The sequence below is a fragment of the Anolis carolinensis genome, chromosome 2 (genome assembly GCF_035594765.1).
Source record: "Anolis carolinensis isolate JA03-04 chromosome 2, rAnoCar3.1.pri, whole genome shotgun sequence".
Taxonomy (NCBI): domain Eukaryota; kingdom Metazoa; phylum Chordata; class Lepidosauria; order Squamata; family Dactyloidae; genus Anolis; species Anolis carolinensis.
This window is the reverse complement of record NC_085842.1, coordinates 8,787,195-8,814,741: the sequence shown is the minus strand read 5'-3', so window position 1 is coordinate 8,814,741 and position 27,547 is coordinate 8,787,195. Positions and strand designations below refer to the sequence as shown.

Genomic DNA, 27,547 nt, shown 5'->3' with positions numbered 1-27,547 from the left:
GAAAAGGGGAATGTTTTAAAACCCAGTTTCAGTCTGTGATTTTTAGTCGCAGGAAGAAGACTGATTCTCATGTGGAGGATCAGGGTGACTCAAATAAAAGAATTTGAGTCAGGTCTAAAATAAAAGGATTTATTTTAGACAGTCTGTGATTTTAAATCACAGGGAGCAGTCTGGTTTCAAGACTGAAGGGAACCAGAAGGACAGACCTCTATTAGGCCAGACTAAGCAAGTTAGGGGACTTGTTTAGGGTCATTTACAGAGGCTGTGGATTAGGGAAAGTTAATCCCAGTAGATCCAGGAGGATCAGGTTTTAGTTTAGCTGAGAGGAAGAAGTATTTTGAAAGTTTGAACACCTCATATCTGTTTGTAACCATTAAGCTAAGTGCCTTTAAAAAGTTATAAGAAACCATCAAGCTCTGTTCAAGCAATAAACTTGTTTTGATTTAATTCCATCTAAGTCTCTGTCACAATTATATACCAAGTTAAGCAATATCAACATCTGAGGTAAAATAAACAAAGAAGGTATAAAAAGAACCAGTGCCATCTGCCGACATCTCCTCCATTGGTGGCAGCGAAGAAGATAATTAAATAAATAATTAATTAAAATCATCATCCATAAGACATCTTTATAATTGGTGGTATCTGTGTGTGTGGTGGGATCAAAAAGATTCTTCCCTCACACATCTGTACACTGTCACACAGAGCTTGCTTTCTGCTGCTCCAGAGAACAGGACCTCCAACTTACAGGTTCAAATAACAAGAACGGGGACTCCACCAAATCTGACGCAGAACTTCTCAAAGGGTCCTGTTTAAAATCAGACATTTACACACAGTGGCTGTTTTTTAGCCTGTATGTGTTCTCTGGTGCTGGTTAAGGGATGAAGTCCGAGTAAAACATTTTCCACATTCATGGCATTTGTAAGGCTTCTCTCCTGTGTGGCTTCTTTTGTGCCTCACCAAGTCTGAAATGGAAGCAAAACATTTCCCACACTCTTGGCACTGGTATGGCTTCCCTACTGTGTGGAGTCTTTTGTGGCTCACCAAGGTTGAACTGGAAGCAAAACATTTCCTACACTCCTGGTTCAACAAGGCTGAACTGTCGGTAAAACATTTCCCACACTCCTGGCATTTGTATGGCTTCTCTCCTGTGTGGAGTCTTTTGTGGCTCACCAAGGTTGAACTGGAAGCAAAACATTTCCCACACTCCTGGCATTGGTATGGCTTCTCTCCTGTGTGGAGTCTTTTGTGGCTCACCAAGTTTGAACTGGAAGCAAAACATTTCCCACACGCCTGGCATTTGTATGGCTTCTCTCCTGTGTGGAGTCTTTTGTGGCTCACCAAGGCTGAACTGTCAGCAAAACATTTCCCACACTCCTGGCACTGGTATGGCTTCTCTCCTGTGTGGAGTCTTTTGTGGCTCAACAAGGCTGAACTGGAAGCAAAACACTTCCCACACTCTTGGCATCTGTATGGTTCCTGACCTGTGTGAAATTTTTTGTGTTTCACCACACATTTTGCAGATACTTTCCCTTTAAGATGGCTTTTCCCAACATCGAGTGTCTTGTGAAGCACAAGTGCCATATTTTGGGTAAAACACCTCCCACATACACTGCATTTGTCAGGCCTTTCTTTGGCAGAACCTTCATCTTCTCTGTGGGCTTGCTGCTGTTGACGAAGGCCCCAGTTGTGTCCCAAATGCTTCCTGTACTTGGTGCATACATGGCTCTTTTCCCCGTTATCTACTGTGAAGAAGAACATAAACAATCGTTCCTCAGTGTGAGTCATAAAGACTCAAAGGATGTGGGATAAGAAGTGGACTGAAATGAGCCTCAAAACAACACAGACATGGAGGAAAAGGAGATATACACGTTGTCCTTTCCCCTCCCCTTGTTCAGTGAAGATGGACCCTGGTTGTCTGCCTGGAGCCTCTAAGAGAGAGATGAGTAACATACGCTCCAGAGGCTCCCTGTTGCTCAGCCCAGCCCGGTTTTTTATTCCGTCTCCTTCTCTCTGGGGAATGGATGCCTTTTCCCTTCACATCCAAATGCTTGCCTTTTTCTCTAGCTTTAGACTTTACCAACTACCACCCATTTCACCATCCTTCCCTCCTTTTTCTTTCTCTCCCCCAATCCCAGTTCTCTTTTCCCATGCTCCCTGAAGGTTGGATTTTTCCACTCCAACGTAGAAGATCCCATACCTAATTTCAGAGTACAGTAGAGTCTCGCTTATCCAACATAAACTGACCAGCAGAACATTGGATAAGTGAAAATGTTGGATAACAAGGAGGGATTAAGGAAAAGCCTATTAAAGGTCAAATTGCATTATGATTTTACAAATTAAGCACCAAAACATCATGTTTTACAAGAAATTGACAGAAAAAGCAGTTCAATACATGGTAACATTATGGAGAAATCACTATATTTACGAATTTAGCACCAAAACATCGCAATGTATTGAAAGCATTGACTACAAAAGTATTTACTACTAAAAATTGACTATAAATATAGAATTACATAAACTAACACTGTCGGAAGTTAAATCTGTAAAAAGTTCAGTCTTGTGAAGATTTTTTAAAATCTGTGATCCTTGCCTGCTTTTCTGACAACTGCTGTTTCTCCGCTGCCAAGTCTCGCCATCTTTGCAGCATCATTTTGTCAATCCCCGTTGCTTCTTGTTGCTCAATGTATGTGATTGTGGTTTCTAGAGCCCTAACCCTATCCTTGTGCGAGATTCTGAGAGGCTCGACAGTTGATGCCTGATCATCAGTTTTTGTCGCCATCGTTACTGATAAGAGCAACAATTTCTTCATCCGTTATTTCATACTGATCGTCTTCGTTTATCCAACTTCTAACTTCTTCCGAAGACACATTCTCACACCGAGGGACACGCCGTACTAATTGTAGAATGCTTTCTTCGGTTTCATCTGTGCTTTTCCTTCCCATAATCTCATCCTTATCTTCGCCTAACAACTTCTTCCAAGACCTGGCAATTGTTGGACCCCAACCACAGTCCATGCCCTTGCAACCCAAGAGGCAACTTCCTTTACATGGATGTGTTTCCATTTTTCAATCCTGTCTTGCCCTTATTCTATTTCTTCTATCATTGCCGACAATAGCTTCCTGCGATAGTTCCTTTTGAGCGTTTCCAAAACGCCGAGATCCATCGGTTGTCATACGGCGGTTACATTATGTGGAAGAAACATCGCCTTCATGTCCCCCTCTTGAAGCTCCTCTGCATCAGGGTGTGTCGGGGCATTAACTAGCAACAAAACCGCATTTCTGGGCAGGTCATTTTCTTTTAAAAATTTATCCATGGAAGGAACAAATTCCTTAGGACTGGGCTGTAGCACAGCTGGTAAATCACCAGCAGTACTAAGATCTACCAACCGAAAGGTGGCCAGTTCGAAGCCCGGTTGGGGGTGAGCGCTCGACCTCAAGCCCGGCTCACTGTTTACCTAAGCAGTTCGAAAACAGTCTATGAGCTGTAAGTAGAGAAATTAGGTACCATACATTGCGGGGGAGGTATTTTACGACATCATAAACATCAAGACCAGAAATGTGGTGACGAAGAGGAAGTTGGAAGGAGGAAGTTCTGATAGCTCTCCGTCACAGAGAATGAAGCAACAGCACCCCTGTGACTGAATCTGAGCGCAACATCAGCCTCCAAGGCACCAAAAAAACCGGACTTCAAGACGACATACGTCCTTCTGTTTGTCTTATTCTTTTCTGTCCTGTCTCCAAACGGCATTGAATTTTTGCCGTGTATGTGGGGAATAGCGTCTAGATCCAGGGAAGTCCTGCTCCCCTCTATTCTGCCTTGGTCAGACCACACCTGGAATACTGTGTCCAATTCTGGGCACCACAATTGAAGGGAGATGTTGACAAGCTGGAAAGCGTCCAGAGGAGGGTGACACAAAGGATCAAGGGTCTGGAGAACAAGCCCTGTGAGGAGCAGCTTAAAGAGCTGGGCATGTTTAGCCTGCAGAAGAGAAGGCTGAGAGGAGACATGAGAGCCATGTACAAATATGTGAAGGGAAGTCCTAGGGAGGAGGGAGCAAGCTTGTTTTCCGCTGCCCTGCAGACTAGGACACGGAACAATGGCTTCAAACTACAGGAAAGGAGATTCCACCTGAACATCAGGAAGAACTTCCTCACAGTGAGGGCTGTTCGGTAGTGGAGGCTGGATGGCCATCTGTTGGGGGTGCTTTGAATGCGATTTCCTGCTTCTTGGCAGGGGGTTGGACTGGATGGCCCATGAGGTCTCTTCCAACTCTACTATTCTATGATTCTATGTATTGTGATCTGCCCTGAGTCCCCTCGGGGAGATAAGGTGGAATATAAATAAAGTGTTATCGTTATCATCATCATCATCATCATCATCTTTAAAAATTTCACTGGTCAGCAACACACTTTTTTGATTGTACTATTTTACAGGAAGAGCGTTTTTTGAAACTGTTTTAAAGGCTCTTGGATTTTTGGGCTCCCCAATCATTGCAAGGTCCATTTTGTGGTTTGCGGTAGCATTGCTGCACGCTACAATTGTCAGCCTCTCTTTGCTGTGCTTTTAGCCAGGGGCTGCTGCTTCAGTTCTGGCTGCAAGACTCCTACTGGGTAACACTTTGCAACTGAGGCCGGTCTCGTCACAATTCAACATCTGATCGCCCGTTTTCAGTTTCAATAAATTCTTGAATTTTTTTTTCATGAATGCCTCCGTTTCTTGATAATTTGATGACAGCTTCTCACCACAAACACTTAGCTGACGGATTCCATAACGTTTCTTCCACTTGTCGAGCCAACCAATGCTTGCTGTAAAATCTGGATCCCCTTCATTAAATTCCTTTCGAAAATGCAACGCCTTTTGCTGTAAAATAGATCCTTTGTCTCTGGACTGCGTAAACCAAACATACAAAGCTTCACTAACGTTTTCATAGTTACACTTTATCATCGTTTTCCTCTCTTTTAGCGCACCATCAGTAACTTTGGGGGAACTCCATTCTTCCATCTCCGATCGATTCCCGTGAGCTAGTTTCAGAATAGGCTGAAGGAATCCCTCCCACTTGTCTCCTGATTGACAGTTGGGATGTATCTATTTGTTCTCTCTGTTTCTTTCTCTCATTCTGATTGGTTTTGTAGAATGGTGCATGCTTTTGCTTCAGATTTCTGACTTATATCTCAGTGTGTACTGTGTGTATTAAGACCTCTCTCTGCTTGTGTGTCAGGAGAGATGTAGGGCTTGGAGTTTTTCCCTCTCTTTTAAACCCGAGAAGAGATTTTAAACCTGCTCAGACCCAGTCCTTTACTATTTAGAAAGGGAGTTATTTAAATTTTTTTTGTAAATAAACCTTTTGTAATTTTAAAGACTGGACTCTGCATCTTTGTTTCTGAAGTTCTTGATTTTTTACAGATCACTTCCTTGCTCTGTTCGTTGTGAGCTGAATGCTCAACTATCAGTTTCCTGATGGTATTTATAGGTTCTCTGCTTTTTGGAGGGTAGTCTTCCCTTACAAAATCCTGAGACTTCTTGGAAATATCATTCTGTCGACTGTCCCTTTGTTCAGCTCTGATTCCAATACCTGTCTAATTCTGCACACCTTTTACAGGGGAGCTGCAACTTCTTCACATATGAGAATTTAGGAAAGTGGCTGCGGATAATTTGGGATTTTCTAACATTTAGGATGAAATAAATATACAGAGTGTTTCAAAAAGATGCACTCAATTGGAAAGAGCTAGATTTCTGCAGATGTGAAACTACCATGAGTGACACTCTTACCACTTGAAGGAGAGGGGCAGAGTTTGACGGCTGCTCTATGCCTCTCCCTGTGCACAAAAACCTCAAGCCCCAATCATTCACAAGCACAGAACATAGAACACATGATATTAAATGTCACAATCTTGCAAATGAATGAGGCTGGGGGCTGTTTGTGTGCTGGGAGAGGCAGCGTAGAGAGAGAGAGCTGAGCCTTCAGACACGCAAAGACTAGCCTGCCTGGTTGGGAGGAAAAACAAGGTTGAATACCACACCAATCATAAGGTGTATAGCCGCCTATGCGTATCTGATGCTACAGGAAGTTTTTTTTTTTCATGATCCATTCTCCGGCCCCTCTCTCCAGCCAATCTGCTCCCTCCCTCTATTTTCTTCTCACACAAACACTCAGAGAGATTGAGAGAGAGAGAGAGAGAGAGAGAGAGAGAGAGAGAGAGAGAGAGAGAGAGAGAGAGAGAGAGAGAGAGAGACTGACTGACTTTGACTTGACTCCAGTTATGGAAATCTTCCCACTTGAGTCTGAATTGGTGCTTATTATTATTATTATTTACTCTTATGTCATATATTTCTAACACAAGCCCTGCCTTGCGGACCCTCAGTGACTGTGACGATTTAGGCTAATACTGCCTTTTGAAACAGAAATCCCATCAGTGAGGGAGCCTTACCGAGAGAGGCCACAATCCCATTCATCTCCTCCATGACCTGCTTGTGCAAGGCTTTCTGGTCCGGATTCAGGAGAACCCACTCCTCCAGGGAGAAATCCACAGCCACGTCCTCAAAGGCGATTGGGCCCTGGCGGAAGAAGAAAAGATTCCCTCCTCACGTGAGAGATATCAAGAAAAATGATGACAAGAAATAATTTAAAGTAAACTTACATTCTTGCTGGTTGCTTGAAAGGGAAAGGGCGAAGGCCTCCATGCCACAAAGGTAAGATTTGTAGAGACGACGGGTTGTTCACAGGTAAGAACCATTTCTTAATTGATATATAGAATCAGAAATGGAATCAGGGTATGTCCCCCCTTTTATTGTGATGCCCACAACTGGACACAGTGTAATTTCAGGTGAGGTCTCCCCAAAGCAGAAAGAAGGTCGCCATGACTTCCCTGAATCTAGACACAATATTCCTTGGGATGCAGCCCAAAATCCCATTGTCTTTTTGTAATTTTGTAATTGTGCCTTCAGTATTTCACTTCTAAGGAAACGCCTTAAATCTTGTCTGTTTAAACAGATATTTGCTGATTAAGCCTGGAACCAAAGGCACCCCGGCAGGCCCAGTCCTCCTCTCCCAGGAATCCTCCTGCTTACCTGACTCAGTCCCACTCCATCGCAAAGGGGGAGAAACGGCTGAGGATTGGGCAACAGCATCATTCCAGACCCTGGAGAGAGAGTAAGGGGTGGAAAGCTGGTCACAGAAACAGGCCTCAGAGGTGACCATTGCAGTCCTATAAAGAGACCGATGAGGAAACGGCCCTAAGAACACAGGCGCATTCAACAGCCCAAGAAGATCTACAATGTGAGGGTTTAGGACTTTATTTCACAAGCAGTGCTGTGAATATGTTGGAATGAAACTAGTACTGGGCTTGGTAGTTCAATTGACTAAAGTGATTCTTTGCTGTTTGTCTTCCAGCTCAGTTTCAGGGCTTAGCTCAGCTTAGGGTCCCACCTGGGAAGATACTGAAGGGCTACCTAAAATAACCCAATGCCTACATATAAGAAAAACAACAACAAAACAACAATAATTTTATTTCTTATTTGCCTCTCCTTGCAGTTTGTGGCGGGTTACAACACAATTTTAAAAATACGAACATTGCCAAAATTCAACAAAGATGCATATTAGGGCTCTGACTTTGGCTCAAAACTTCCCCCGTTGTAATGGTCACATGGTTTTAATTGTTTTAATTTGATTTGGATACCAGATTTTATTTTTCTTTTATGTTTGGTTTTTTTTTTTGCATGTTGTATTATATGTGGCATTTAATTCTGCCATTGTGTAAGACTGCTCTGGGTCCCCCTTGGGGAGAAGATCAGTATATAAATTAAATAATAAATAAATATTTCTATAAAAGATCCACATTGAAACTACATTTCTATAAAATACTTATCAAAGTACATAGGTACATAAGTACATGAGTTTAAGATATATACCAATCTCAAGGCCAAATGACCCAAAATGTTCACCTTCTGAAGCTCAAACTGTGTAAATTCCCCAAAGCGGGATTTCCACTGGCACAAACCCCCAAAACTCCCAGAAGAGTTCCTTCTCACCCGGCAAGGCGGCAGCCCCGTCTCCTTCCCGCTTCAGCTCCTTCTGCCTGAGACTCTGGGTGGTGTCTGGTGGAGATTCCTCTGGTGCAGGGACTTCCATGGAGTTATTGTTATGGGCCTGGAAGAGCACAGAGCATTCCAGAAGGAGTTTGGGAAATGTTCAGAAATATCACAGACCTCTAGACCTTTTTGGAAAGAACAACTCTGAGATGGCAACCTAGTTTGGAACCAATGCCCCCCTCCCCCTCCCATCATTGTCTATGTTCTATCTTGAGCAGAGCATCAACCAAGCTGACGGTAGAGATGGAGGGGCAGAGCAGGTGGGGAAAGAGGCCGAGGGAGCAGGGCCTTGCTTATCCCCCACATCGGTCCCATCTTGGAAGAAAGGCAGGATGTAAGCTTAAACCTGTCCATCAGCCCCCAGGTTAGTGAAACCCAGAGGGAATGCTCACACCTGTCCTTCCTGCTCCTTGTCCTCGGCCCGACTCAGGAGGAAGCCTTCCGCCAGGGCCACCGCCTGGGAACAGGTCTCTGCCCCACACTCTCGGACCCAGCTCCCCATCTCTGGGGGCAGGATGCTCAGGAACTGCTCCAGGGTCACCAGGTCCAGCACCTCGGCCTTGGTGTGCTGCTCTGGCTTCAGCCACTGGCGGCACAGATCGTGGAGACGACTGGGTCCTTCACCCTCTTGGTAGGAGGACTGCCTGAAGCGCTGGCGCTGTGTGTCCGAGCTGTCAAGGTCCACACTCAGGGACTCATGTCTGGTTCTTTCCCAGGATTCCCCACTGCCCCCAGGTCCTGCTTCAGGCCCACGTGAGTTGGGTCTCTCCATGCTGGAACCACTCTGGTGAAGAACCCAACAGTATCCAAGATGTTTTTCCTCCCTCTTCCTTCTTTCAAGGGAAAGAAATCCCTCCACAGGCTCTACTCCGAAATTCTTAGCCAAAAATCACATTTCCTCTGTGAAAGAAAGGCAGAATTAAACAAACAGGCTTTGGGAGGCTTCTTCTTGGAGGGTTAAGAAACAGGCCCTTGATTTATTTCCAAGCCCTCCTTTCCTTTGGGCCTCTGCTTCTGGAGCCTCCAAACCCACCTGGCCCCACCCGGCCTTCCACTGAGCTCTCATTTAGTCCCAATCCACACTCTCCGCCAGGATTCCTTCCTTCAGCGGATACAAGATGATCCAGAGCCTTTCTTGGAAAGAAGAACTTTGAAATGGAAATAACAACTAAAGTAAAATATTTGGAAATCCAGATGACAAACAGAAACTGAATCATTTAAGAAAAACTATGAAAAAATGTGGAAAGAGATACAGAAAGATGCACAAAGGTGGAAGAATTGAGACCCATCTCTGTTGGTAAGAATTCCAACAATCAAAATGAATGTAGGTAAAGGTTTTCCCCCGACGTTAAGTCCAGTCGTGACCGACTCTGGGGGTTGGTGCTCATCTCCATTTCTAAGCCAAAGAGCCGGCGTTGTCCGTAGACACCTCCAAGGTCAAGTGGCCACGGGCATGACGGCATGGAGCGCCGTTACCTTCCTGCCAGAGCAGTTGGCAGAAGCTGGGGCTAACAGTGGGCGCTCATTCCGCTCCTGGTCTTGAACCTGGGACCTTTTGGTCTGCAAGTTCAGCAGCTCAGCGCTTTAACACACTGTGACCTTAACCTAAATGTAATGTAACCCTTTATTATGGAGTAAACAGCAGAAGCACGTACCCCAATCACACCAAATTTGGCCACAAAGGATATACCGTGTTTCCCCAAAAATAAGACAGTGTCTTATATTAATTTTTGCTCCCAAAGATGCTCTAGGTCTTATTTTCAGGGGGTGTCTTATTTTTCCATGAAGAAGAATTCACATTTTTTGTTGAACAAAAAAATGAACACTAATTATATACTGTACAGTAGTTGTTATCATAAGCCAGCATAACCAGACAAACTGAATCCTATCAATAATTTCTTGTTACTACCAATATTTCCATGTACAACACTCTATGGTACGTACATTTACCGATCCTTCATGCTCTGGTGTTCTCTTTGGCGGATACTGGGCATGCTTCCAAACAAAAACTTTGCTAGGTCTTACTTTCGGGGGAGGCCTTATATTTAGCAATTCAGCAAAACCTCCACTAGGTCTTATTTTCTGGGGATGTCTTATTTTAGGGGAATCCAAGGTATGTCTTTCAATAAAAAAAACCTAGAAAAAGAATCCAAATGACAGGATGAGGAAGAGCCTCAAGACTCAAGGCCCTTCCACCACCCAGAATGCCCACAGTATCTGCTTTGAACTGGATTGTCGTGAGTCCACACTGCCATATAATCCACTTCTGTATGGATTTTATACAGGGGCCTCATATAATCCAGTTCTAAGCAGATATATAAGATTATAAATAATATGTAATAATGACTGTGATATAATAATAATACAGAACAATATAATCTCTAAAACCAGGACAGTAAATAAAGAGCAACACTCTGAACGCAGGGAAATTGGGAATTCCAGAAAGGAGACAACCAGGGCCAGCTCACCCCTCCCAGCGAAGGCTTCCCCAGGCAGGACCTGGCAGAGAGTGTGTGTCTGTCCCTTCAGCTCGGCATCTTCTCTCGGGTTTCTGCCTCCGCTCTGCGGCTTCGATCCCGGTCCCTTGGGTCAGGGAAGGAAGGAAGGAAGGAAGGAAGGAAGGAAGGAAGGAAGGAAGGAAGGAAGGAAGGAAGGAGGAAGGAAGGAAGGAAGGAGGAAGGAAGGAAGGAAGGAGGAAGGAAGGAAGGAAGGAAGGAAGGAAGGAAGGAAGGAGGAAGGAAGGAAGGAAGGAGGAAGGAAGGAAGGAAGGAGGAAGGAAGGAAGGAAGGAAGGAGGAAGGAAGGAAGGAAGGAAGGAAGGAAGGAAGGAGGAAGGAAGGAAGGAAGGAAGGAAGGAAGGAAGGAAGGAAGGAAGGAAGGAGGAAGGAAGGAAGGAAGGAGGAAGGAAGGAAGGAGGAAGGAAGGAAGGAAGGAAGGAAGGAAGGAAGGAAGGAAGGAAGGAAGGAAGGAAGGAAGGAAGGAAGGAAGGAAGGAAGGAAGGAAGGAAGGAGAGAAGGAAGGAAGGAAGGAAGGAAGGAAGGAAGGAAGGAAGGAAGAAGGCAGGCCCCGCCCCTCCCCCCCTCACCCGGCTGAGGCCTCGGCCTTCCCAACGGTCACTCAGCCAGTCACATGACCCGCAGGCGGGAAGGCGGGGGCGGGTCTGCCCGGAGACCGGTGACGCAAGACAGGAGCCCCGTTCCCATTGGCCGGTCCCTAGAATGACCGTTAACGGCAGAAGGGCGGAGGAAACGGTCAGGGGAGAGTCTGCCCGGAGACCGATGACGCGGAGAGGAGGGCGGATTCCCATTGGCGGATCTTGGACGTTTGGAGGCAAAGAAAGGAGGCGCGTCTCTGTCTGTCTGTGTCGGGCTCTGTTCAAGTGCCGCGAAGCCCCGCCCCTCTGTGGGCATCCTTCCCGCGGCTGCCATGTTAGGCCCGGGCGGAAGTCGAGCGAGGAAGGGAGGCCTCTTCCTAGAGAGGCTGAGGACGAGAGGGGGCGGGTGAGCGCACTTCCGGAGGAGAGAGTGAGCGAGACAAAGGAAGAAGAGGGCGGAGGAGGAGGTGAGGGTGAGGGTGAGTGTGGGAGTGAGTGTGCCTCCCGGCTGGGCCCTCCTCTCCGGCCTTCGGGAGGGAGGGAGGGAGGGAGGGAGGGAGCGGCCTGTCTGTCTGTCTGTCTGTCTGTCTGTCGCGGTGAGGCTGCGGCCTGCTCTGCCCTCAGGGCTCATGGCGGCGCCCCTGCGCATGCGCCCTCCTCTCTCTCTGTCTCTCCCCACTTCTGCCCTGTCAGAGGAAACCCCTTGGAGTGGGTCTTATGGAGACTCAGGTTAGCCAGCTCAGGGCACATAGATAGATTGAGAGATAGATCAGCTGGTCTGCCCTGAGTATATATATATATATCTATATATAGAGAGGGGGGGGGGGGTAATGAATTGTCCTTCCCCTCGAGGTCATTCCATGTGGGGGAGGGGCTTTGGCTCCCCTTTGGGAAGATACAGCGGGGTCTAAATAGCACAACAACAACAACAACAACAAACAGAACTAAGCGCTTTTGGGCCTTGGTCAGTGGACGGAGTGATTCAGGTCCGGCCTTCACCCCCTCCGTCTCTTTATCAAGTGGATGCAGGCATTTCCCCACCTCTTTTGGGCAGGTGAGTTCGAAAGCCAGAGCTCAGTGATATGGCAGGCCCGATCCTTGGTCTAAAAGGTGGGAAAGCGGCTGGATCACAGAGATTTCCCAGAGATTTTGAAACCGGATCCTGAGCGGTGGGCTCCTCTCTTGGCGGCAGTCTCCACCGTCATGACCAACATTCTAGCAAATAGTTGGCCATTTCTCTCTCCCCGGGGAGATTAGACAGGCACCCACCCTGTCCACGTTCCATAAAGAGCGAAAAACATGGATGTTCCGTCATGCTTCCGATTAAGCCGTTCACAAGATATTTGGCCCCAAGTATAACGACCACCAGTTCCTGTACTTTACCCCGTCTCTCAACCTACAGGTTTGGTGTTTTAATGGACATGTTCTTTTAGTCCTAATTTATTTATTGGCCCTTGCACTTTAGCCACCAGCCCTGTTTCTGAAATTCTGCACAATAATAATAATAATAAAACTTTATTTATACCCCGCCACCATCTCCCCGTGGGGACTCGGGGCGGCTTACATGGGGCAGAGGCCCAAAAAACATAGGACAAAATATAGGCAACATAATACAAATCACACCATAAAAAGATAAAACAGTAATACAATATATCAATTAAAACAAAAATACAGGACAAAAATTGCATTTAAAACACATAAATGGTAAAATCGTAATAAATACAGGATAGATTATTAAAAACCCACAAGTCCCTTCCCCCGAATTTCAGGACTTATTACTGTCCCAGTGGCAAAGTGTGTTAAAGCACTGAGCTGCTGAACTTGCAAATCCCGGGAGCGGAGCACCCGCTGTTGCTCCAGCTTCTGCCAACCTAGCAGTTCGAAAACATGCCAATGTGAGTAGATCAATAGGCACCGTTCTGGTGGGAAGGTAACAGCGATCCATGCAGTCATGCCAGTGGCCACATGACCTTAGAGGTGTCTACGGACAACGCCGGCTCTTTAGCTTAGAAATGGAGATGAGCACCAACCCCCAGATTTAGACACGACTGGACTTAACGTCAGGGGAAACCTATTACTGTTCAGACAATTGGTTGCTGATGATGCTGTTTTTATGTTATTGTTCTGCTTAAAGGTCATTTGATTTTATTGAGATACGTTTTAATCTATGTTTGGTTTTAATCTCTGTTGGATCAGGCTTGTCCTCATGTAAGCCCCCCCCCCCCCCCCGAGTTCCTTTGGGGAAATGGAGGCGGGATATAAAAATAAAGCTGTTGTTATTATTATTATTTGCATTTTGCAAAATTCCTGTTAATAAGGTTGCAAACCTGGCTGGACCAGAACAAAATCATCAGCCCTGAGCAAATGGGGTTTTGTTAGGATAAATCCACCTTGGATCACTGCTTCGTACTTTCTCATTTGGCAAACAAATACTCCACGCTTTCCTGTATTATTCACAGTTTTTAATCTCTCTTACTCTGACATCCATTGCTTAAACTACTTTCCCCCCCCCCAAAAAAAGTTGATCTGTCTTCTATATTATTGTCCATTATCTTGGTTCAATTGCTGGTGTTTTCTTTTTAGTATTTACACCATGCCCATCTCGCCCCGAAGGGGACTCAGAGCGGCTTACAGAACCCACAATGCTTGATTATACCATCAACAAGGACAGACAACACAGACAGAGGTAAAGACAGTTTTCCCCATCTTATTTCCAGCATCTTAGAGGCTGTGCTCTGGCCACGGGGAGGGGGGGGGTGCTGTCGCTCCATCTTCCATGCCGAGGAGCTTCCTCCCAATCAATGTCCTTAAAGACACCCTTATTACCTCCCTGCTGAGAGTGGTACCTATTTATCTACTCACATTTCTGCTTTCAACCTGCTAGGTGGACAAGTGAGTTGGGGCAGCACACAGCGGTTTAGCCTGCTGTGCTAAGCCTGGCCCCATCTATCTATACACATAATAAAAGTGAAACTCTGTATGTGTGTATGTGGCACGGGTGTCCGCTCACACAGACAGCCTCTGGCCTCCACAAACAGAATGTAGTTCCCAGTGCTGTGGAGTCACCAAGTCACTCCCTCCCAGGACATGGCAGGTTACAGCGAGCACAGCCCAGTTTTCCTTTCTCTCTTCATTTGCATGACCCTGCCCACTGCCTCTCCCTTAACCCTGTCCTGCCCTTTCCTATGGCACATAGCAAACAGAGGGATTGATTAGCAACTGAACATGCTAGAGAGAGAGGCTTGGGGAGAATTCACCATGATTTGTAGGAGTTGTAAGGACTGGGATGTATAGTTCACCTGCAGTCTAACAGAACTCTGAACCCCACCAACAATGGACCAGAACTAACTTGGCAGACAGATCCAACATGGCCCCATTTGCATACTGGCAGGGTTTGGCGGTGATAGGCCTTGGCATCCAGGAGTTATAGTTCAACCCTTCTGATGATGGATCTGGATCCAACTTGGCACACAAATTCAACAGGCCCAACTGGGAATACTGGTGGACTTTGAAGGTGGTTGACCTTTATCTCTGGAACTTATAGTTGCCCTGTATTCCGTGAGCCCTCTGAACCCCACCAATCATAGAATCCTAGAATAATAGAGTTGGAAGAGACCTCCCGGGCCATCCAGTCCAACCCCCTGCTAAGAAGCAGGAAATCGCATTCAAAGTGAAGGGGGTTTTTTACATTGTATTTAAACAAACTGAAGGAGAGCAGCAGAGCCATGTCCTGGATGCAAACTGAAGCAGTTCTTTAAAGATACCAAAAGATATATTTATATCCAAAGATGTTAGGCTGATGTATAAATAAAATCAATCCAAGGTGTTTCTAAAATAATACAAAGAATAAACATAATTTCAATAGACTGAACACATGCCAATTCCAGTTATGAAGATTAAGTAAATTACACAAGTAAATTACAAAATTTGAAAAATGTTCTGTTCCTGGTTTGAAAGTATTCTTTCCTGTTTCATTGTGCCGTCCTTACTTGGAAAGGAGTTGTTCTACTCCAGAAACTTGGTTTGTGTGGTCTCTTCCTTGGGCGTTTTGTTTCCTGTGCAGCATTCAGCATTTGCTTCAAAGGTCTCGACAACCCGTCTCTCCTCGTATATTCCAACTGTTTTTGCAGAGATTCGGTTTGGCCTCTTCTTCCGGCCCCAGATCTCTTCTGTAGGATCTCCCATCTTAATTTGGGGCTTCTCTTGTTCCAGCTGTGTGTTTTGTCGCTGGATTTCTGTCTGGCGTCCATTCCGTAATGGTTCCCTCTGGATTCCTTCTTCGTGATCCTTGGTTTGTCTTCAATTTATTCTTCCATTTTTTCCTCCTTATTTGGCTCCTCCTTCTCATATTGCTTTTCCTATTTCCGTTGTCTTTCTTTGGGGTCCACTAGAGAATTCTTCAAGATGGGATTTATTTGATCCAGCTTATTGTTGGCACAACAATTAACCCATTCAGAATTTCAAGTGGCTTCATAACTTCTATACGTTCAGCCAATATCTTATTGTGATGTTTCCCTTTCTCCATTTTAGGAGGTTTCAACTGAACGTTGGATTTGTTATGTGAGCACTTTTATCCAATAGATGGCATATTTTGATAAGTTTTCAAATAAATGTTTTTTCTAAACAAGCTCCACTATAGGGTAACAGTTTAAATTATTATAATCAATTACTTGCTGGTAGAGAGTGATTATTTCATTGTTTCCTTCCCTTCTCCTTCTTTAAATACTCTTTGATTCCAAGGGGGTCTTGAGGGAAGGTAATCTGGCTGGGAAAGTTGGTCCGGGGTCGGCAGTATAACTGAAAACAGCGGCAACTATTATGTGTGTGCACTTCCCTCCTAGAATCATAGAATAGTAGAGTAGGAAGAGACCCCATGGGCCATCCAGTCCAACCTCTCGCTAAGAAGCAGGAAATCGCATTCAAAGCACCCCCGACAGATGGCCATCCAGCCTCTGCTTAAAAGCCTCCACCACGGCCCGGGGCAGAGAGTTCCACTGCCCAACAGCCCTTCTCACAGTGAGGAAGTTCTTCCTGATGTTCAGGTGGAATCTCCTTTCCTGCAGTTTGAAGCCATTGTTCCGTGTCCTAGTCTGCAGGGCAGCAGAAAACAAGCTTGCTCCCTCCTCCCTAGGACTTCCCCTCACATATTTGTACATGGCCATCATGTCTCCTCTCAGCCTTCTCTTTTGCAGGCTAAACATGCCCAGCTCTTTAAGCCGCTAGACCCTCTAGACCAGGGGTCCCCAAACTAAGGCCCGGGGGCCGGATGCGGCCCTCCAAGGCCATTTACCTGGCCCCCACCCTCAGTTTTAGATTGAGGCTTGCCCAAAGTCTGAAATGACTTGAAAGCACACAACAATCCTACTTGACTATCTCATTGGCCAGAAGCAGGCCCACACTTCCCACTGAAATCCTGGTAAGTTTACAGTATGTTGGTTAAAATTGTTTTTATTTTTAAATATTGTATTGTTCTTTCATTTACTAATATTGTAAATGAAATATTGTAAATGAATAATATGGTAATAATAATATATATTGTGTACACATATAATATTGATAATAATATTATAATGTAATACAATATAATATTTATTTATTTATTTCAGTATTTCTACCCCGCTCTTCTCACCCAATAGCAGACTCAGGGCGGCTAATAATAATAATACAATATAATAATATTGTATAATATAATAAGTATATATTAAATATTAAATGTAATATTACTAATAATATTATGGTATAATGGTATAGTGCAATATAGTAATATATAATGCTAATTTGTTTTTGCACTACAAATAAGATATGAGCAGTGTGCATAGGAATTTGTTTGTATTTTTTTTTTCAAATGATAATTCGGCCCCTCAACAATCTGAGGGACCATAAATCGGCCCTCCACTTAAAAAGTTTGAGGACCCCTGCTCTAGACCCTCCTTTCTTCCCCTCAATGGCGCTCCATCTAGGGAGATGCAATCCTTCAGGAGACTCCCACAAGATCACTGCTTCTCCAGTCAATACCACCATTGTTCTCTTTGCAAAGGTCCGCACTTCTCCTTGGCTTATTTATGGTGAGCCAGGTGAACCCCTGCCCTTATTTTGAGCTTGTCAGAGGCACTCATTTTGCTAATGACTGTGGACAGAGCCTTTCATCATTTCGTCTCCACCATTCCTAAACCAGAGGTCCAAGTCGAGGTCTTTGAATATCGATCGTTCCTAATTAGACAACTATACATCAGTATTGTTTGCCAAATTAGATGCTCTGAGAAAGCCCACCTAGCCTCTAGAATGAGTACTACACATGAGGTCAAGCTGGGCTGCATACTGGCTAATTTATTTATTTATTTCCAACATTTATATCCCGCCCTTCTCACCCGAAGGGACTCAGGGCGGCGTACAAATTGGCAACGATTCAATGCCTACACATAATTAAAACAACAATGAAAATCGAATAAAACAATTAAAACAATATAAAATATAAAACATACGATTAAAATCCATTCCTCCAAAATCCTCGTGCTGTAGCCGTAAATCAGTCCGGGTCGTCTTTATCATTAAATCTTTGAAAGCCTGGGCACATAGCCATGTTTTCAGGGCTTTTCTAAAACTCAAAAGGGTTGGGGCTTGCCATATTTCTCTGGGGAGGGTGTTCCACAGCCGGGGAGCCACCACCGAGAAGGCCCTGTCCCTCGTTCCCACCAGCCGTGCCTGTGAGGCAGGTGGGACCGAGAACAGGGCCTCACCAGATGACTTTAGGGATCTTCCTGGCTCATAGGAAGAGATACATTCGGACAAGTAGATTGGGCCAGAACCGTTTAGGGCTTTATAGGTCAAGACCAGCACTTTGAATTGGGCTCGGTAGCATATTGGCAGCCAGTGGAGCTGGCTTAACAAGGGGGTGGTACGCTCCCTGTAAGCCGCCCCAGTTATTAATCTGGCTGCCACCCGTTGTACTAGTTGGAGCTTCCGGGCCGTCTTCAAAGGCAACCCCACGTAGAGGGTGTTGCAGTAGTCCAAACGAGCTGTAACCAGAGCGTGGACCACCATGGCCAAGTCAGACCTCCCAAGGAACGGGCGCAGCTGGCGCACAAGTCTTAGTTGTGCAAAGGCTCCCCTGGCCTCCGCCGAGACCTGGGGCTCCAGGCTCAGCGATGAGTCCAGGAGAACCCCCAGACTGCGAACCTGTGTCTTCAGGGGGAGTGCGACCCCGTCCAACACAGGCTGTAACCCTATTCCCATGCATCCTAGACCCCTGCCCATCCTGGCTGGTGAGAGAAGCCAGAGGGGGATTGGCCGAGTGGGTGAAGGTGGTGGTGAATGCCTCCCTTCGGGAAGGCATTGTTCCAGCAAGCCTTAAATTGGCTGTGATCAAACCGCTGTTGAAGAAGCCATCACTAGATCCCACTCAATTGGACAGCTATCGGCCTATTTCCAATCTCCCCTTTTTGGGCAAGGTCCTGGAACGTGTGGTGGCTGTGCAACTCCAGGCATTCTTGGTTGACACTGATTTTCTAGATCCGGCACAGTCTGGTTTCAGGCCGGGGCATGGTACCGAGACAGCCTTGGTCACCTTAGTCGATGATCTACGCCGGGAACTGGACAGGGGGAGTGTGTCCCTGCTGGTTCTGCTGGACCTCTCAGCGGCATTCGATACCGTCGATCACGGTATACTTCTGGGACGCCTCGTGGGAATGGGACTTGGACGTACTGTTCTGCAGTGGCTCCACTCATTCCTGGAGGGTCGGTCCCAGATGATGTCATTGGGGGACGCCTGCTTGACCCCACAACCGTTGACTTGTGGGGTCCCGCAGGGGTCAGTATTGTCCCCCATGTTGTTTAACATCTACATGAAGCCGCTGGGAGAGATCATCCAGAGTTTCGGGGTGCGGTGTCATCTGTACGCAGATGATGTCCAGCTCTGTCACTCCTTTCCACCTGTCACTAAGGAGGCGGTCCAGGTCCTGAAGCGGTGTCTGGCCGCTGTGTCGGACTGGATGAGGGCCAACAAATTGAAACTGAATCCAGACAAGACAGAGGTCCTCCTGGTCAGTCGTAGGGCTGAACAGGGAATAGGGTTACAGCCTGTGTTGGACGGGGTCGCACTCCCACTGAAGACACAGGTTCGCAGTCTGGGGGTTCTCCTGGACTCATCACTGAGCCTGGAGCCCCAGGTTTCAACGGTGGCCAGGGGAGCTTTCGCACAACTCAGACTTGTGCGCCCGCTGCGCCCGTTCCTTGGGAGGTCTGACTTGGCCATGGTGGTCCACGCTCTGGTTACATCCCGTTTGGATTACTGCAACGCGCTCTACGTGGGGCTGCCTTTGAAGACGGCCCGGAAGCTCCAACTAGTACAACAGGCGGCAGCCAGATTAATAACTGGGGCGGCATACAGGGAGCGCACAACCCCCCTGCTAAGCCAGCTCCACTGGCTGCCAATATGCTACCGGGCCCTATTTAAAGTGCTGGTTTTGACCTACAAAGCCCTAAACGGTTCTGGTCCAATTTACCTGTCCGAACGCATCTCCTCCTATGAGCCCATGAGAACCTTAAGATCATCCGGGGAGGCCCTGCTCTCGATCCCACCAGCCTCACAAGCACGGCTGGTGGGGACGAGAGACAGGGCCTTCTCGGTGGTGGCTCCTCGGCTGTGGAACTCCCTCCCCAGTGACATCCGGCAGGCTCCATCCCTTCTGGGGTTCAGGAAGAAGCTGAAGACCTGGCTATGCGCGCAAGCGTTTAATGAATGAACTCAGCATTGACATGGATCGGATTAAGGCTTTTGCACAATGTCTGATGGATGATTGGTATATATATTTGGTGTTGCATCGTGTTAAATTTTTATATATTGTATTTCACTATGTTATTTAATTATTTTAACTGTTTTATTCTTATTTTACTGTATTATGATGTACTGGTAGTGATCCTACCAGTTGTGTAAGCCGCCCCGAGTCCCCTCGGGGAGAAGGGTGGGGTAGAAATATTGGAAATAAATAAATAAATAAATAAATAAAAACTGTTTCCACTTCAATGACAACTGATTTCATGAGTTTAGAGTCTGATAAATTGTTCAAGTTTGATGTATATTGCAAATCATACGAGGCCAGATGTTAGTTTTGCAATTATTTTTCTTAGTCGGAGAGTATCCAAGCCTAGGATGATCGATTGGATTGCACTAAAAAGAGTTGTTAGGTATTTAAAAGGGACAATTGGTCATTGCTTGGTCCTAGGTAGTGGTGAGGAAAAGATTGAGTGTTTTGCAGATAGTTCCTTTGCCATTGAGAAAGAAAATAAATCTGTGACAGGTGTAGTAATCAAATATGCAGGAGGCATGATTGATTGGAGGTCCATTAAACAAAGTTGTGTGGCATTAAGCACAACGGAAGCTGAATTTGCTGCATTAGCTGAAGCAGTAAGTGAATTACAATTGATAAAACAACTTTTACTAGACTTGGGAGAAGAGTGTGAAACTCCAATCTGTGTAAAAGAAGTTTCACAAGCATGTATTCATGGTAGAGGCAGAGAATTTGAAAGATGGAACAAAGTACATTGGTGTCAAATTTAACAAAGTGAGACAATTTATTCAAGAAAAATTGATTAGATTGGAATTTTGTCCAACAGAATCTAACATTGCAGATCTCTTAACAAAAGCTTGACCCGCCTCCAAACATGAGGAATTTAGAAAGAATTTGGATTAACCAATGCAATATGTTGTGAGAATTGATTGTAATAATAACAATGCCTAGAATAAGAATGGTATGTAACAAGTGTTTAGAATGTTAAGTGGAAAAACATTGATTAACATTTCAGAGGGGAATTGTTGGATTATTTTGGGTGTAAGGATGAAATGATGAATCAAGTGTTTTTGCTGTTTGCAACTGTGTATATCGGACATGTGTTCCAGCAACTTAACTGTTAACAGCAGGCCAGTTTGACTGATAGCCTGCTGCAGCCAACAGGTTATGACTTCTGGCCAGAGAGGATGTTCATCCTTCTATTGTGGAATGTGCTGTTATCAGTAGTGTGTGTGTGCTTCGCTGATCGGCAAGGAGAAAGCATGTCTGCAACGAGCGATGGACTTTGCATCTTGTAAATACCTTTGTATATATTTGGAATAAAGCTTTTGAACCGCTGCAACCAGCTGATTTGTGACGAGCAAGCAGTCTGACTGAGGAGGAATTGGTGAGAGTCAAAGGATCACCAATAAATCAGGGTGCTGCGGAGCTGATGTTTTCAAAACAACCCACCCTGTCAATGTGGGGCAGGGATAACATTGCAGGGATAGAGAGGATCAGGAAAATATTTTTTTTTTTTTAGTTGGAAAAAATCTACATAAGACAATCAAGTATTTTTCTCCTAAAACTGATCACTTGGGACGGTCTGTCCGTACAGGTGGTCACTCGAATTCTGAGTTGGGATGTGAGGAAGTGGGAACAAGACAGGAAATGCTATTCAACCTTAGCCCCTTTCTGTGATGACCATATTGTTAGAGGTCTTCCTTTACAATTGTTGGATTACTCTCTTAAAATGTGGCAGTGCCAAATACCTCATACACAGAATCTGGGGCCACTATCTCTTTGCAGGGATTGTTAATTGTTGGGCAAGTGTTAAAATAGTTCTCAGCAGGCAACGGGCTCTTCTCAGTTGGACCACTCTTTCTTCCTTCTTCCCCTGTGTTTGTTACAGCACTAGGCTATTGTTCTTCATGTCCAGTGAGATCTTTCTTTGCTCTACACCTGATGGGATTTTCCTCTCATTTGTCTGGCAGGTAACCTCTGAATGAACCTTGAGAAGAACACTTTCCCCTCTTTTAACGTCTGAAATGAAAGTACACAGCACTGACAAAAAGAAGAAATAAGTTGGAGAAATTATATTTCAAGCTACATAACTGTGTATTCAAGGAGGCAAGGAAGATGTGTGCTGTAAGAAGAGGGGCTTCGTAAAGAGAAATGAGGACTACAGCAAAACAAAAACTGTTTAGTAGTAAATAATTGGGAATTTCTGGCATAATATTTGAATAATAAATGTTAAAGAATGGAAAATACTTTGTCAAAACCAAACACTAGGGAGAAGTTACATTATTGTGTTAATTGTGGGAAATGTTTCATTGGAAGACATTTACTTACTAAACATCAACGAACTCACACAGGAGAGAAACCATATAAATGTGTGGAATGTGGAAAGAGCTTCAGTCAGAGTGGACATCTGCATACCCATCAAAGGATCCACACAGGGGAGAAGCCACATAAATGCCTGGAATGTGGAAAGTGCTTCAGTCAGAGTGTCAATCTACATACCCATCAAAGGACCCACACTGGGGAGAAGCCACATAAATGCGTGGAATGTGGAAAGAGCTTCAGTCAGAGTGGACATCTGCATATCCATCAAAGGATCCATACCGGGGAGAAGCCACATAAATGCATGGAATGTGGAAAAAGCTTCAGTGAGAGAGGAAAGCTGCGTATCCATCAAAGGACCCACACAGGGGAGAAGCTACATAAATGCATGGAATGTGGAAAGAGCTTCAGTGAGAGTGGACAGCTGCGTATCCATCAAAGGACCCACACAGGAGAGAAGCCATATAAATGCCTGGAATGTGGAAAGAGCTTCAGTATGAATCATCATCTGCGTATCCATCAAAGGATCCACACAGGGGAGAAGCCACATAAATGCATGGAATGTGGAAAGAGCTTCATTCAGAGTGGAGATCTCCATACTCATGAAAGGATGCACACAGGAGAGAAGCCACATAAATGCATGGAATGCGGCAAGAGCTTCAGTAAGGGTGGACTTCTGCGTACCCATCAAAGGATCCACACAGGGGAGAAGCCACATAAATGCATTGAATGTGGAAAAATTTTCAGTGAAAGTGGAACACTGCGTATCCATCAAAGGTCCCACACAGGAGAGAAGCCATATAAATGCCTGGAATGTGGAAAGAGCTTTAGTCAGATTGGAGATCTCCGTACCCATCAAAGGACCCACACAGGGGAGAAACCGCACAAATGTGTAGAATGTGGAAAGAGCTTTCGTACAAGTGGACATCTGCGTTCCCATCTAAGGACCCACACAGGGGAGAAGCCTCATAAATGCAAGGAATGTGGACAAAGCTTCAGTCAGAGTGAACATCTACGTTCCCATCAAAGGACCCATACAGGAGAGAAGCCATATAAATGCCTGGAATGTGGAAAGAGCTTCAGTCAGAGTGGACATCTGCATTCCCATCAAAGGATCCATACAGGAGAGAAGCCACATAAATGCCTGGAATGTGGAAAGAGCTTCAGTCAGAGTGGACATCTGCATTCCCATCAAAGGATCCACACAGGGGAGAAGCCACATAAATGCATGGAATGTGGAAAAATTTTCAGTGGGAGTGGAACGCTGCGTATCCATCAAAGGACCCACACAGGAGAGAAGCCATATAAATGCATGGAATGTGGAAAGAGCTTCAGTACGTTTGATCATTTGCGTACCCATGAAAGAATCCACACAGGGGAGAAGCCACATAAATGCATGGAATGTGGAAAGAGCTTTAGTCAGATTGGAGATCTCCGTACCCATCAAAGGACCCACACAGGGGAGAAGCCACATAAATGCATGGAATGTGGAAAGAACTTCAGTCAGAGTGGAAATCTGCGTACCCATCAAAGTATTCACTCAGGGAAGAAGACACATAAATAAGAGAAATGCATAGAAGCCAGAATGGATGTCCAAAGAACTTCTAACTAGGCTACGACTCAAAAGAGACATGAACAAGAAGTGGAAAAGGGGAGAAATCACCAAATTATAGAACCATAGAGTTGCAAGAGACGTCATGGGGCATCTAGTCCAACTCCTGCCAAGAAGCAGGACATTGCATTCAAATCACCCCCAAGAGATGGCCATTCAGCCTGTTTAAAAGCATCCAAAGAAGGAACCTCCACCACACTCAGTGGTAGAGAGTTCCACTGCTGAACAGCTCTCACAATTAGGAAGTTCTTTCTCATGATCAGATAGAATCTCCCTTCCTGTAATTTAAAGCCATTGTTCTGCATCCTAGTCTCCAGGGCAGCACAAAACAAGCTTGCTCCCTCCTCCCTATGACTTCCCCTCACATATTTGTACATGGTTATCGACCCAGACAACTACTGTCCCACCAACCTCATGTCGATCCCAGCCAAAATTCTGGGGAAAAATCGTTAAGTTAGTGGTTCACAAACATTTAGAAAGGAATCTGGTCATTGTTAATGCTGTAGTCAGCATGGATTTCTCATAAATAAGTCATGCCAGGCTAATCTGATTTCTTTTTTCGATAGAGTTACAAGCTGGTTCGATGCAAGGAACCCCATGGATGTATCATATCTGGATTTCAGTAAGGCTTTCGACAAGGTCCCTCATGACCTTCTGGCAAACAAACTAGTCAAATGTGTGCTAGGCAAACCTACAGTTATTATTATTATTTATTCATTTTTATCCCTTTTTTCTCCTGTGGGTGGGATTCAAAGAATTTCTCCTGTGTGTGGGATTCATTAAGTTAGCTGACGACACCAAAGTGGGAGGGATAGCTAACTCCAGAAGACAGGAGTAGAATTCAAAATGATCTTGACAGATTAGAAACTAACAAAATGAAATTCAACAGGGACAAATGCAAGATACTTCACTAAGGCAGAAAAAATGAAAAGCAAAGATACAGAATGGGGGACGATGCCTGGCTCGACAGCAGTACGTGTGAAAAAGACTTCGTGGACAACAAGTTAAACATGAGCCAACAATGTGATGCGGTGGCGAAAAAAGCCACATAAATGGGATTTTGGCTTGCATCAATAGGGGTATAGCATCTAGATCCAGGGAAGTCCTGCTCCCCTCTATTCTGCCTTGGTCAGACCACACCTGGAATCACACTGTGTCCAATTCTGGGCACCACAGTTGAAGGGAGATGTTGACAAGCTGGAAAGTGTCCAGAGGAGGGCAACTAAAATGATTAAGGGTCTAGAGAACAAGCCCTATGAGGAGCGGCTTAAAGAGCTGGACATGTTTAGCCTGCAGAAGAGAAGGCTGAGAGGAGATATGATAGCCATGTACAAATATGTGAGGGGAAGTCATAGGAGGAGGGAGGGAGCTTGTTTTCTGCTGCCCTGGAGACTACGGCTTCAAACTACAGGAAAGGAGATTCCACCTGAACATCAGGAAGAACTTCTTCACGGTGAGAAGGGCTGTTCGGCAGTGGAACTCTCTTCCCTGGACAGTGGTGGAGGCTCCTTCTTTGGAGGCTTTTAAGCAGAGGCTGGATGGCCATCTGTCGGGGGTGCTCTGAATGAGTTTTTCCTGCTTCTTGCAGGGGGTTGGACTGGATGGCCCATGAGGTCTCTTCCAACCTTACGATTCTATGAGGCATTCAACATAAAAAAATTCATACAAGTAGATACAATCACAATGCATGGTCACTTAAAACATCATATCCTGATAGAAAAAAACCCCAATTAACATATCAAATAAAACAATATTTAAAAACGTACAGCAAACACCATTTAAAGATATCCATAACCTCTGGCCACTGAAGTTATTTGTCAAATATTATCAAAATATTTATCAGACTGGCAGTGCCTATTATCATTCATCTGAGAAGGCCTGGCTCCACAGAAAGGTTTCAATAACCCATAGGAATAGCAAATGTAAATAACAACTGCTCAAAATATTGCTGGAGAGGATGCCAAGAATCGGGAACATACATACATATGTGGTGGCTGTGTCAATATGTAAATAATTTCTGGGGAAAGGTATTTAGAGAGATAGAAGACATAATGAACATTAAAGTAGAAAGAAGTCTTAATAATAATAATAATAATAATAATAATAAACTTTATTTATACCCTGCCACCATCTCCCCAACGGGGACTCGGGGCGGCTTACATGGGGCCATGCCCAGAACAATACAATATAACAAAATATAATAGAACAACAAATCATAGCACATTAAACAACACAATAAAAGAAAATATACACTACATTAAACAAGATCAAAGAACAATAAAACCAAGGGCGGCATGGCTTTGTTATCATTCTATAATAGTAAACAGTTGAATAAAGAGGACAAAGATGCAGAAACAAACTTATTAAACCTTGCAAGAGTGCTTATAGCAAAGAATTGGAAAAGGGAAATAAATATACAGGTAGAAGAATGGTATAAGGAAGTATGGAAACTGGGAAGAAATGATAGGTTGATATGGAAATTGAAAGTTAAACGAGGGATATGGAAACAAAGTGATTGTGATGATGTCTGGAGAAAATGTATTGGAAGAGGATTCAAAAAGAAAGAGGGAAAATTACCTCCACAAGAGGGAATAAAATGGAATTTTAGAGAGATGATAAATAAAAGAAGTTTCTTGGGGGAGGGAACACGGTGGTGAGGGAAAGAAAATATGTATAAGCGTGAAAATAACAGTAGATGCCAAATGTTAATGCATTGTAGATTGTAGTGACTATTATGTGGCTGCTGTAGAACAAAGGATGTATGAAAAAGTTTAAAAATTAATAATAAATATTTGTAATTGGTATAAACATGCTTTTGTTATCTCTCTTGTCTTTGAATATAAATTATTTTCAAGAACAGATTGTGATGAAGCAGCTATAAATGCCAATGTGATTCCAGGCTGTCCCGATAGGAGGATTCTGTCTATATCCAAGGAAGTCACGGCCTCCTTTCTTCTGCTTTGTTCAGACTCACCTGGAATGACCCTGTCTCCAGGTTTCAGTCGCACAATTCAAGACGGATATGGACAGGTCAGAATATCTCCAGAGACGGGATGTAGAGAAGCGCCAAGAGAGACAACTGGGTGTGTTTAACTTGGAAGAAAGAAAGAAGGGCTTCTCTCTCGGCAGGAAGGAAGGAGTAGGCCACGGAATTTGGGGTGTGTGTGTGTGTGTGTGTAATAAGACCCTCTGACTGCCAGGTAGAAAGAGATGTAATAGACAGGAATGCATGACACATACCTCCAGTGTGCAATGATAGTTCTCAATAGACACGTGTTCACAGTACTGTAAAGGGTTAAGAAATCAGAGAAGGTGATCCCAGGGCAGGCATGGGGAGACCTCCTAACTGGGGGGCCGCATGGTGGGCGGGAGTTCTCCCCAAGGCCCTCCCTGCCCGGAGGACTGGCTGCCCAGAGAGGAAGAGCTTCTTCCTCCGGCCACACCCTCCTCTCACTTCCGCTCTTCCTTCCTCTCCGCAACACACCAACACGCACACTCCTCTCCCCTTGGAGGCTCAGCCTGCGCACACGAAGGGGTGTCTGGGGAAGGAAGGGGTCCCTTTGAGATGGGGGGGAGGAGGCTGGGGGGCAAATGAAGAGGGGAGATCTACCCTCCCCTTCCTCTTCTCTTCCCGAGGCAGAATGTG

At 45.1% G+C, this 27,547-nt stretch overlaps 4 protein-coding genes across 9 annotated transcripts in view; 2 read left to right on the top strand and 2 right to left on the bottom strand.

The window, feature by feature from the left end:
• Positions 1–27,547, top strand: part of LOC100562976 (zinc finger protein 658B) — a 488,523-nt gene that overhangs the window by 168,783 nt on the left and 292,193 nt on the right. The gene's annotated exons all lie outside the window — the stretch shown is intronic.
• The window catches only part of LOC134296954 (zinc finger protein 24-like), a 133,035-nt gene that overhangs the window by 30,329 nt on the left and 75,159 nt on the right, over positions 1–27,547 (bottom strand). The gene's annotated exons all lie outside the window — the stretch shown is intronic.
• LOC134296945 (zinc finger protein 726-like) lies at positions 429–6,664 on the bottom strand. The gene is made up of 2 exons (XM_062973137.1): positions 6,429–6,664; positions 429–1,742 (listed from the first exon to the last, which is right to left on the bottom strand). The coding sequence occupies exons 1-2, from the start codon at positions 6,460–6,462 to the stop codon at positions 844–846; spliced, it is 933 nt and encodes a 310-aa protein (XP_062829207.1). The 5' UTR covers positions 6,463–6,664; the 3' UTR covers positions 429–843.
• LOC107983764 (zinc finger protein 420) lies at positions 11,351–26,709 on the top strand. 6 transcript variants are annotated; one of them, XM_062973082.1, is made up of 3 exons: positions 11,351–11,648; positions 13,765–13,867; positions 21,941–22,232. In XM_062973082.1, exons 1-3 carry the CDS (start codon positions 11,366–11,368, stop codon positions 21,942–21,944), a joined length of 390 nt encoding a protein of 129 aa, XP_062829152.1. In that variant the 5' UTR covers positions 11,351–11,365; the 3' UTR covers positions 21,945–22,232. The 6 variants fall into 6 exon arrangements, with proteins under 6 accessions (XP_062829152.1, XP_016854264.2, XP_016854263.2 ...); XM_016998774.2 differs by having other exon boundaries at positions 11,376–11,654; positions 21,941–26,709; XM_062973080.1 differs by having other exon boundaries at positions 11,376–11,660; positions 21,941–26,709.